Source organism: Mytilus californianus, unplaced genomic scaffold (assembly GCF_021869535.1).
Source record: "Mytilus californianus isolate M0D057914Y unplaced genomic scaffold, xbMytCali1.0.p SCAF_7, whole genome shotgun sequence".
NCBI classification, from domain to species: Eukaryota; Metazoa; Mollusca; class Bivalvia; order Mytilida; family Mytilidae; genus Mytilus; species Mytilus californianus.
Window position 1 is genome coordinate 71,320,325 of NW_026262723.1, and position 13,092 is coordinate 71,333,416.

The 13,092-nt window shown below is 30.5% G+C and overlaps 1 protein-coding gene across 1 annotated transcript in view; it reads right to left on the reverse strand.

Moving 5' to 3' along the window:
- Nucleotides 1–13,092, reverse strand: part of LOC127710118 (uncharacterized) — a 61,658-nt gene that overhangs the window by 40,084 nt on the left and 8,482 nt on the right. Inside the window, exons 2-3 of the mRNA XM_052215862.1 lie at nucleotides 1,027–1,181; nucleotides 160–578 (exon numbers count right to left, since the gene is read on the reverse strand). Of these exons, the coding sequence (XP_052071822.1) occupies nucleotides 160–578; nucleotides 1,027–1,117 (510 nt within the window). The 5' untranslated portion in view covers nucleotides 1,118–1,181. The remainder of the gene's footprint in view (nucleotides 1–159; nucleotides 579–1,026; nucleotides 1,182–13,092) is intronic.

Genomic DNA, 13,092 nt, shown 5'->3' on the forward strand with positions numbered 1-13,092 from the left:
TAATATTATGGCCTCGAGCATAACTGAAAAGACATTATTTGTTGAAATGCCAATCTGCTGCAGTAACATTGGTACCTCATTATACTACTAGTATTGTAATAGGCAAAATGATAACATTTTCTTGTTCTGTTCTTTTACTGTTTTATAAGAAAATCTTACTTCATTTGCTTCCTCCTGAACGGCCAATGGAAACTGATCAATATTGATAATAATCGCAAGTAATGCTGACGAATCGCATGTGGAATCGAATGCTATGTACTGGGCCATATGCGTTTGTACGAAAAGCTTCGATAAGTCAATAGGATTTTTAACACAACGGTCGTATTTCCACGTTTGTCCACCATAAAGAGTTTTGTTGTTATTGATTGTTTCATAGTTTAGTTTCGTTTTTGTTGGTAGATATATTCTGAGATAGCTGTGAGACGTTTGTGTATTGATGTGATCGGTTGATACTAATGAAGTATACATCTGAGTAATAATTGGACTGACATATATTCTCAAAGCTGGCGTCAAGACGTTGTGAAGACAAAGTCCTATAACTACCCATCTCTTAACATCGTCATCAAGGTCTAGGGTACCTTAAAATATAGAAGGTTTTTTGAGAAAGAAGTAAGAAAAAACCAGTCTGATACTTGAAAAAAAAAATCAATTGCGTTTTTTATCATAACTAGTTCACTTTCACCGAAATTAAACAGTTTTCTTGGTTTTATTTCTTGAACCCGTAAATATATAATTGAATATAGCCGAAAAAAGTTCTCGAGGGGTATTTTCATGTTCTTCTGACATCAATATCTCCCATTTCATAATTTCGAAATGTCAGGGTCCTGTTTTAGTTTTGTATTGCTTAAATCACTTTTCTGTCCTTTCTCCTTTCGATGATAAACGGCAAATGATGATGAAATGCTTAAGAAGTTTTTATAATTACTTAAAAGTGGTCTTTCTCAAGATAAAAGTAAAGTTTATGTCAATGTGACATAGGTACCCATTCAATTAAAAGTGTTTGAGATATAATACTTGTTTTACTACCTGTGCCGCTTGATGCTGATGCCTGGATTTGTCCTTGTATGTCTTGTGGCAATATTGGTTGCAGTGATGAAATGATGCTATGTACTGCCATCTCTATTTATCCCAGCTTCTAAGCTTTCATGCTATCTTCCTCGATTAAATATCTATTTCTTGAACTATATATGTAATAGAATGACTTAATCAAAATGTCCCGTGTTAGTCTACAGTAAAACAAAATTAACACGTATATTACTAATTGGTTGACCCATGTTTGATTGTTTTTTATATTATAGTCACCACTTATTTCGGTAAAAATCTATCATATTCTGTACTGATAATATCGGAAAATCTACGCCTTAGTCATTACTGTTATTGATTAAACAATCTACTCTTAGTAGACATGTTAGATAAAGTTTACAATTGACAGTCGAGGGTTTACAGTTGGGAAATTTAAATAAGGGTCGTCACAAAAGCATTAATTTAATTATTGACTACTCGTCACACCAATAGCATTTTTTAATATTGCTTTCAATAAATATAAAAATACATATGAGTGAAGTCCTTTCACCTTTCTAACATGATAATTGGTTGATTTGTAGGTTGTCAAAATTTTTGCATAAATAATAATAATAAATTTTATTTTATTTTTGTGTCACATACTGATTGAACATTATCTAATGACATAATAAAAATATACATTAAAACAATCAGTACCCAGCCATAAGATTGGCTTATGAGACACATATCTACAAAACATTTCACATTTAAATATATGTAAATATAACATTTCCTAAAATTTGTTTTTTGTACAATTTCAAAAAGATTTATCATTTAAATAATTACAAATTCAATTAAAATTCATGTAATAAATTAAATTATAAATTATATAGATAAAAATTATTATTATCAATTGCATGTTCTTCATATGAATTGGTTGGTTGGTACAAGTAAGGTAGGTTAATTGATTGAGTGATTGATTGATTGAAATTTTGCATGATGTCATACTACTTGACGAATTCCGCGTTCAGTAATCAATTGATTGGCTTGGTTCGTTTGTTAGATTGAATAATTTGTTGATTGATCGAAAATTTCATTGTTTCATTCATTGATTGCTACTTTGACGTCCATTGACAAATATTTAGAGCACATTATGCAGAATGATAAATGCCCCCTTCCAACTTAAGAGACAGGCCGCGAACCAATTCCTCGAATAAAAAAAAAAAATACACCCGGGGTTGGGTTCCTAGGATCAGGCAAAAAAAAGGAGTAGGACCTAGTTCCCCTTAAATTACATGTTTTCATTTCAGTACAACATGTTTATATGTATCTAAATCATGGGATTTCTAGGTTCATGCAAACATTTAACACTGCTCTCCTTTTCTCCCAAAAATATACGTGAATCTTCATTCATAAATTTCCGTTTCATTCTAGGGTATCAGAATTAATGATTTGTTTGGGTGTTGTGTGTGTATTTTGTGTTCATTGTAATTAGAATCCTACCTTGATCGGAACCTTTTGTAGGTTTTTTTTATACGTGTCTATGTGAATTTGATAATTCCGTCGTATTTTCTGTTTCGCATATTCCAAGAGAATCGTCCCGGGTATTCAAAGAGAGGCGAGAGATACTAAAGTAATATTCAAACTCTTAAGTCGACATAAAGTTGACAACGCCATGATAAAACAAAAAAACGACCATAAGACAAACAACAGTTATGTATTAAAACACATCATAAAAAACTAAAAACTGAGCAACAAAAACCCCACCAGAAACCAGGGGTGATCTCAGGTGCTCCGGAATATTGAGGAAGTGGTCACCGTCTCTATACGTTATGCATACTGTCATTTAATCATGAAATAAATCATTTCATCGATCAATCAACCAATCAATCAATTCATACACCCAGCGATCAACCAACCCAACGTTATGTAGAACTTGTCACTTGATATAATGTACACATTTTATTAACCAACCAACCAACCAATCAAACAAAAAAAATGTTAAACTTACAAAATATGGAATGACATTGATTGTCAATTGTTTGCTTGAACAGCTTTTTGTTAAAATTTATTTATATTTTGGATGGAATATTATAAAAGCTGGTAATGTACTGCTAATTATGAAATTGATACTTTTGAGATGATCCCATATATAAATGTCTCAACTTTAGACTCTCGACTCTCACTTGGCAATTTTAAACATTTATCTAACATGTGTAATAATTGTAGCTATTGTTTATTCTAAAATAAAATTTATAAAAGTACTATATTTGTGAATTTTTATTGTAAAAAAGTATCACAAAAATACCGATATTCAATGCAAATTAAAAAAGGAAATGTCCATAAAAAATGTCAAAATCAAACGCTATCAATTAAGAAAGTGAAAGTGAAAACAACTGTAATATTCCTAACTTGGTACGGGCATTTTCCGAAGAAAATTGTGAGTTCAGTCTGGTTTTATAGCTAGCTTAACCTTCCACTTATATGACAGTTTTTTTATATAGTTCCTTTATATTGACAACATTAGGTGAGAAACTTAAACAGACAATATAGGGTTAATGTTCTCCAATTCTAGATGAACAAAAGCAATCTCTTAAACAAGCTTTGTATATATTTGATAGCTTTGCTGCTTGTGCTGGTTTGAGAGTAAATGTAGATAAAACTGAAGCCATATGGGTTGGCTCAAGATTAGGCAGTAATGAAAAACTGTTACCAAATAAGAATGTATCATGGAATACATCACGAGAGATTAAACTGTTGGGAATTCGTTTCATTTTTTTAAACAAGGATACATTTTTAGAAAACTATACAGAGGATGAAATATTGCACCTTTTTGGAGAAAAAATTGAAGCCAGGAAAGATGAAAAATGAAAACAATGCCTTAACATCTTCAGTCAACCCATATGGCAGAATATTAATATTAAAAGATTAGAAAGTCATTTATTTATAACCATTACTTTAATGAGTGTATATTATTCATACATGATCTAATCTCAGATGGAAAAAACATAATGAGATCTGAACAGCTTAAATCTAAGTATACAATTAGTACAAATTTTGTTGAATATTATGGTCTTGTTAGTGCAATTCCAGTTAGCTGGAAAAATATCTTCAGAGCACCGTAGATTAGATGTTATTGAAAATGATATTGTAGAAGAAATAAAAAAAAAAAAAAAAATAAAAATAAATAAATATATTTTCATCAATTGTTTCTAGACAATATTAAAGAAAATCCTTGAAGATCACAATACAAATGGTCCGAGGATTCATGTGTTAAAATTGAAAATTGGGAACATTTTTTACCCATATAGTACAGTTCGACATGTAATGCTGTTTTTGAAATATTATATGTATAGCTGTAAAAATGTAGGAGCTTCTTCAAAGGCAGTACTTAATATTTAAAATATTGTATAAGAATAGAACAACATACGGCTAATTATTTATCCCCTACTCAAAAAGAGTATATATATAAAACACGGTTGTCAATAGAATCTGTCCTATGTGATTTAAATATTTCTGATCTTATCTTAGCTTATTATATATAAAACTGGTACAAAATTATAACTATATCATTTTTTGTTTTTGTTATTTAGATTTGATATAATAGAATAATCTTTAAAAGAAATATCTTAAAGACCATACTTGAAACTGTACACATGTAATCAAGCTTGATGTATTCTGTCTTTATGTCAAAAATAAACAAATTACAAAAAAAAGAAGATTATTTAAACATATTAAATGTTTTCTTTTTAATGTCTTGAATTTGGTTTGTCCCGAATGGCTGGTTGTATATGTTCATCGAAAGTTTTTTTTTTAACAATTATGATTTAAAAATGTCTCTTGCCATAATAAAGGTAAAGTATACGTAATTGGGTGGTGTATCAAATTTTATATGAAATTTTGTATGCATTTTGAAGTCATTGAACTGCATTTGAATATTGGATAAATAATAAATGTAACATTCATAATTCCAGAGATATTATCAATTATTAAAAATCGTGAAATATGTCTATAAACGTCAGTATAGGGTGTACGGGAATATTCATTTTTTGCCTTGAAACGACGATTTCTCGAAAAACCGTCCATGGAATATCGATATATATTTAAATTTGTTATTGCTGTTAACTTTTTCGTTTTAATCAAATGAAAATATGAGGGGTCACTGAATTGGGTTTTTTAGATAAAAAATAAATTATTCTCGATATACAGCGTGAAAAAGGGTCAAAACGACAAGAAATTGTAACCTCATGACGGCGTCACGATGCAGAACTTTATGTATGTATGTATTTTTTTTCACACATTTGCGCATTCACAAATGACTATGACAGCAAAACTAACCCTGTGACATTTAAACTATTTTCAAATCGAAAAAAAATCGGACATGTTTACAGTTATTACATATCAATTTTAAACAAAATTCTTTAGACTGATTTAAAAAAAATATCGCATTTAAAAAAAAAGAAAAATACAAAGAAAGTTAGATGTGATACGATTGCTGATGTGACAACTCTCCACCACAGAACAAATGACGTAGATTTACCGTAACAACTATAGGTCTCCTTACTGCCTTCAACAATGAGCAAAACCCATATCGCATAGTAAACTATAAAAGACCCGAAATGTCAAATGCAAAAATAATTCAAACAAGAAAAAATTACGGCCTAATTAATGTATAAAACATTGAACGAAAAACAAATATGATAGACAACAACAAACGACAACCACTGAATCACAGGCTCCTGACTTGGGGACAAGCACATACAGAGTGTAGCGGGGTTAAACATGTCAACTGGCGCCAAACCCTCCTTTGTACTTTGACAGTGGTGTAACAATACAACATAAGAACAAACTATAAAATGCATATTTTCGCCGCTTTTTACCTACATTCTATGTATTAATAGACCTTTTTCACAAATCTTCAATTGACTAAATCTCTGGAAGTAAAACTAGTACATATATCATTTTTCTATATTCAGATGCAATTTAACGAGTTCTAATTGCATAGAAGATTTAATCGAAATCCGAAATTAACAGTTCACCGAGCTGGTCAAAACTGTCTCCCCTGCTACTTGGAAGTTCAGCAAAAAATACTAAAGTAGTAAAAGGTTAGGTACTTTTGACATATTAACTTTTTTTTTCCGGATTTCTTCTTAATAATGACGTTATTTGGAGAATTTGGTTTCAGTGGCAGATCTTTTATTATTTCTGTTTATTCTATTCACACAATTGTTATATAGATTCGTTACTGTTACGAGTTGACAAAGTGTAGACATCTGTTTATTGACAAAATCTGAACCTTCATCTGTAGATGTCCTTTGGTTGTTTTTGTCATCAGATTGCTGTCTCATTAACGTATAACCAAGATCTCAATCCTTTTATTCACACAGTTTAAATTTCGTTTTTCTAATTTCAACATCGTTTATTGGAATTGATTTGCATCTTATTCATTGTTTCTGCTAAGATATATATTTATTTTATAATCCTCACCAAATGTTGTCTAGAAGTAGTTACTAAACAGAACTAAATATTTAAAAAGTAATAAATTCCATTGACCTCAAAACTGATCAAAGCAAGAATATAAATATTTGGATTTTCTAAATGTTACAGTTATTTCTTGGCAGAAATTACAAAAAAAACAAAAAAAAATAATAATTATCTACTCTGACTTGGAGACAAAATATTTACATTTAACAAATAACATAAAAAGTTACCAGTTTACGATGGAGACATTCTCTCGTCTCTATAACACTTTTACACATTTTAAACACTTGATTTATTTTATATTTCGAAACGATGAAGTATTGCACAGTTGTTAATTGATCAACTGTTCGTTATTGTAAGGCAAAGAGTACATTTGCACTTTGCAGTATATATGTGGTACTTAATGAACACATAGACTGTGCAATATCATATATGTTTGAAGGCATAATAAATACCATATTGGAAGAGCATTAAAGAATCAAAGAGTTTCGAAAAGTTATACCGAATTTACCTAAGGCTATCTATGCCTTGGTAGTGTTTCGAGTGATTTTAAATGTAGACATTTTATAAATTTTGGACGTCCGAAGCGCACTTCTGGATTTACCTTAAACAGGAACGCTCAAACTTAAAAAAAATGAAAGTCTAAGATACTTTAATACGCTGCTATGTTAGGAGCTATTTGACTAAAAAATAACCTGTACAGAATAAAAACATTCATCTTACGTCAACTTTGCCTTAGGGAGTTGGAACATTAGTTTCTTAATAATTTAACAATTTATCAACAGAACATTCAAAAAATGAAGATGACAGTATCAATTACATTTCATGCCAGCACAGAAATGGTGACTACTGGGCTAGTGGTACCTTCAGGGGCGAAGCTCATCATTTAGTATGGTATACACAGGTTTAACTTACATAAGACTCACCAGTGACGCTCGAATGAAATCAGTTTGAAGGCCAATTCAACAACAATCATTTGTCTTCAGGATACAGATGGTACGAAAACTAATATTGATATTTGGAGTTATGATTCAAAAGGAATTTAGTTGTTTTAAAGGTTTTTTTCTTCTTACGAAAATGTAACTTAACGGTGACCTAAAGTTGTTAACTTCTACGTCATTTGATCTCCTGTTGCAGAGTTGTCTCATTGGCAATCATACCAGATCTACATATTTTTATTTTTATCAATCACGATGAAAATAGACTATGTTAAATGTGAAGAAGGTGAATTATCTACAAAATTTTTCTTTTAATTTAGAACAGAAAAATGGTTTAACAAACTGTGGCATCGTTTAAAAACAAAACTTATTATGTATAAATATGACAATATTATTGGATTAAAATGCCGCTTTATGATACTGTATTATGTATGAAAACAAAAGAACATAATTTAAAATATCTCGATCACTTGTTCGGCTGAAGAGTTTTATCCAATATCACCCATTGAATGCATATGCAAGCAGAACCAATGTAATGTGCAATAAGAGGAAATAAAAAGGATTCAGACACATGGTACATGTATTGTGCCCTGTGGGTGTGAGGATTGAAACAAAAATATGCATGTTTGCTGATGACAAACAACTCCACGTTACTAGATATAAGAAATTCGTAAGATAATGTTGCGAAGTTCTTAATTTTAAATATCAAAGCTTCGGTCTCAGAATTAAATTACGATATAACAAAAGGGTTATCTTTGGAATCTCTAAACGGGAAAAGGCCAAAATTCAACAAAACTAAATGGATTTCAAGTAACGTAAAAACTCGTAGTAAATTACGGTTATGAAATCGATGCTATATGACAAAGCATTATTGAAAAGAGAAGAAAATAGTCTCCATGTGTTAAAGAGCAGGATATTTTCAATTATTGGTAAAATATTAATAGTAAAACAATATCATTTTGCCCATGTGCTCTTTTGAGATTGAAATGCGGGGATTTCTTGAAAAAAAAAATAAAGGATATAATTTGGAATTTTATATTGGATTGGAAAATGAATCGGAGAGAAAGACATATTTTCTGTCTAGATTAAACCGAGTGAAAGGGAATGATGGGTTTAGATTTTTTTTTAGAGGTTAATAACATAATTATCAAGACTCTATATCGCATTTTGCATGACCGCAAGAAAGCTAGAATACGATTGACAAGTGTTTATTGTGACAACTTAGTTATAATTAAAATGAGTAATACCAATCGCTTTATGCAAGAGCTCAATGTTAGTGGACTGAATCTTTAAAAAAATTTCTTATTTCATCGAAAAAAATATAATCATATAAATATAAATCAAGAAGAGCGACATGTACTTATATGACAAAACTTCATATTCCTCTCTAAGTATAATATTCCTCTGAACATCGGAAACATCGGGTCTACCTCGTGCGGTTTTATGTATAGTAACGTTTCGAATGTGTTTTTTTTTTCGAATAGCGATAGTATAGTCAAGATCGTCAATATTATTTCAGACAAACCAAAGCAGAAACAAAACTTGTCATAGAATAAATCATTTCTGCACTTTTGATCGGTACTGTTCATCAATGTTTATGGTGTTTGTAAATTAGTATTGTATGTTCAAGAAGTAAAAAGTATATGCAGTTAAAAAAAAACATTCATTTCCCTTGGCTTAGGGAGATATGAAGATTTGTTCACCCTTCGAAAAGTCATATTTCCCTTAAGCGAAGCCCTTGTGAATATGAATTTTCTCGGGGGGAACAAATCTTCATATCTCCCTCAGACAAGAGAAATAAATGTATAAACGACATATACAAATTTAAACTTTCTAAAGAAGTTATCACATTAGATAGAAATCATCATTCACTAAAACTTAAGAAATGAAATTCAAAATTTTGCAGACATTATGTAGTAGAGAATTGACAAGAAGTAGTGGATTCGTAAACGATAATCAACGAGCGACTTTAGTCACAAGTTGATTATCGTTTCCGAATCCACCACTTCTTATCAATTCTCTAGCTTAACCCATTTCTAGTAAAGCGACTGTCTGTTTTATGTTTTGACAATCATTATGAATCAACGGAATTTCATAAAAATAATTTCGTATTTTGTCTTTTTTATTCTATAATAGCTGGAAATGATTATATCCACAGTGTTCACGTCTATATTTAAGTTAACATAAGTTTAATATAACTTAAATGGGTTGTTAGCTCCCCTTTTTATTACCAGATTTCATACTTGTATATTTATATTTCATTTAATGTTTTATCATTACAAAGTATTTAAACTATATAGATTTTGGTATTTATGATTTATTCAAAAAGACATATATAAATATACAGAATTTATTTATCTTGTTATGAAAAGTTAAAAAATTCTAATTACCAAAATTTAGAAACCTTTGAAATTAACATATATAGTATTTAACAATCTGTGTTTGTTTACAGCTGATTAAGGATTGCCTACAATGTACCCGTACTAAGTCAAATACATATATATAACGTATTTGCCATAATACTACAATTTCATGTTGCTCCAGTTAATGGTGCTTCCCGAAATAAATAAAATTATACATGAATTTTGTTTGAACTGTTTCCCTTTCATTAAGTTTAGATTATTTTAATGTTATTACATTTGGCCTGCATCGTAAACCAGTCAATAAACTACTAGTTTCTGTGGTACGCATTCTGAATCTCCAGTAGAATTGCTCTTGCTACAGATGTACAATGTATAATTATGTCAATTTTTTACTTTTACATTCAAGCTGTTCATATCCGTGATCGTCTAGTCGTTGGTACCGAAAGACATAACTGTGATATTAACTGTACCAAGTTCAAACCTTGTACCCGAATTGAACATTTTTCATTGTAATTTTTTTCTCCATAAAAATATTGTTTTAATCTTAGAGGTATTATATACTTCATTTTCATTTTACAGTTTTTCAGTCAAGTAAGTAGTTTTACGGTCGTAGCTTATATATCACACTTTATTCAAACTAGAGTCCGTCCAAAGTTGACGTGATGTATATTTGGACCATTTATAATCAAACAAAGAAAAAATTATTGATAGTTCGATATCATTATAAGACTAAAACCACAAGAAAGCATTTGCTATAATGAAAAGGAAAAGCCCTTGTACGTTAAAAATGACAAGTGAAATGGGCATATGGTTGTTTATTTAATCAAAGAATTGTACTAATATATACAATTCCTTGATTCTCTAGTGTTTAGAACTAGTGTGTAATAGCCACAATCGTATAAAGACCCATCGGTTTATTATAACAATGTTGAAAATTGACCAATGTTCAAACCTGACATCGTGAATAAACATTTTGTAAAGATATTTCCATACTGCTATATAATTATACTCAAGAACGTTCAAATGTAGAACATAATCTTCCTTAAAAAATAACGCCCAAAATAAAACAATTTAAATAAAATTGAAAAGAACATGAACAAATCCAGACATAGTATATATATTTTATTATATAACAAAAGCGAATTATCTCTGAGACAGATATACAGTTTATTGACATGTATTGACAGTTGTGCGGTTTGAGAGTGTTAGTTAAATATTGATTTATGTCAGCACTCGTGGTATAACGGTAGCATGCATAGACTGAAGACTCTACTGATTATGAAGAAAATACGCGCGAGTTCGAACCCTTCATATGCCACTCGTGAGGATAAAAAATCGTAAGTTTAAAGTTATAAGATAAGTTATCTTAAGTTAACGAAGTGGTCAGTGGATTCTTGAAATATAATATACTGTAAGAACAATGGACTGACGTCAGAGAAATGGGATAAAATGAAGATTTGACCACTCCATGTCAAATTAAATTGATAAAAAAATGACTTAATTTGTCGGTTTCTCCTCGATTTTTTTAATTTTATATTTCCCTTGCTATCTTCCGAGTTTTTATTGTGCCTTTGCTATCTTCCACCCCTTTTACAGGATTTCACGACTGTTTTCGATAAGAAGGAGGTTAAGTTACATTGCTTTTCGGTTGAATGATCATTTACACACTTTCAGGAGAGCGATAGAGCCGAACTGGTCGAAATCTTAATTGTGCAGTGTAGAATGAATTAAACAAATATATATTAAAGAAATTTCTTGGTATTCCTAAACGGAAGATTTTATACACACAGAAGAAGAAGTATACTTAACAACAAAATTATTTTCGTTTACCTGTGTATAATATGACGCAGGTTTCTTCAAAAGTGATGATTTTCTATAAATTGTTTGAAATTTCACAGTGATATCATACTTTAACTTTGTTTATACCTGTTTATTTACTTTTGACTTTAATTATTTATCCCTTGTAATTTTTTATTAACTGTGTATTTGCATTCAGGTGTCACAGGTCAAATTTATTCGTTCATTGTGTGTTAATTTACGTTTGTTGATTGAGTTAAGCCTTCCAATTGATATTTTATAGTGTGTTTTTCTATGTTGTGATGTTATACTATTGTTTCAGAAAAGGGAGAAGGTTTGGTACCATTAAAACGTTTAATCCCGCTGCAAATGTTTGCACCTGTCCTAAGTCAGGAATCTGATTACAGTAGTTGTCGTCTGTTTATGTAGTTCATACGTGTTTCTCGTTTCTTTTTTTATATAGATTAGACCGTTGGTTTTTCCGTTTGAATGGTTTTACACTAGTAATTTTTTGGGGCCCTTTATAGCTTGCTGTTCGGTGTGAGCCAATGCTCCGTGTTGAAGGTCGTACCTTGACCTATAATGGTTTACTTTTATAAATTGTAACTTGGATGGAGAGTTGTCTCATTGGCACTCATACCACATCTTCCTACATCTATATACTTTTTTTAGGTTGCGAATGATCTTAATTAATATCAAAAGTAATAGGTTTTAAAAAAAACCAAAACAAAAAACCGACCAAAATAATAAACGAACGGAAAAACAATGAAAATAAGATAAAGAATGCCAATGCATTCATAAACTAGAGGTTCTAAAGAGCCTGTGTCGCTCACCTATGTCCATGTGCATCTGCATATATGAACACTCTCCAACATTGTAGACTAGAGTATTATTCATGACTAAAATCTCTTTTTTGATGAACTTGTATTAATGATAATTTTTTATTTTTGCAGTTTCTTTCGATCTTCTATTTAATGACAATTACATATCATGAGTCTATTAACGATTTCGACAAAATTTGACTTATTTGCAGATCTTCTGTCTCTCTCTCTCTCTCTCTCTCTCTCTCTCTCTCTCTCTCTCTCTCTATTTGTCTGTCAGTCTGTCTGTCTGTCTGTTTGTCTCTCTACCTCTCTGTCCCACTCTCTCTCTCTCTCTCTCTCTCTCTCTCTGTCTATCTATCTATTTCTCTGTCTGTCTGTCTGTCTGTCTGTCTGTCTGTCTGTCTGTCTGTCTCTCTCTCTCTCTCTCTCTCAGTCTCTTTCTCTTTCTATCTATCTATCTGTGTCTGTCTGTTTGTTTGTGTATTTCTCTTTCTCTCTCTCTCTCTCTCTCTCTCTCTCTATATATATATATATATATATATATATATATATATATATATATATATAAACGCCTAAAAAGTGTACACAACAACACCAATAACAAAAAAAGGAACTATAAATGTAATTATTTATAAATATTTCGGATAACAGATATCCTTCATCAGTAAATATGATTGTGATGTTGAA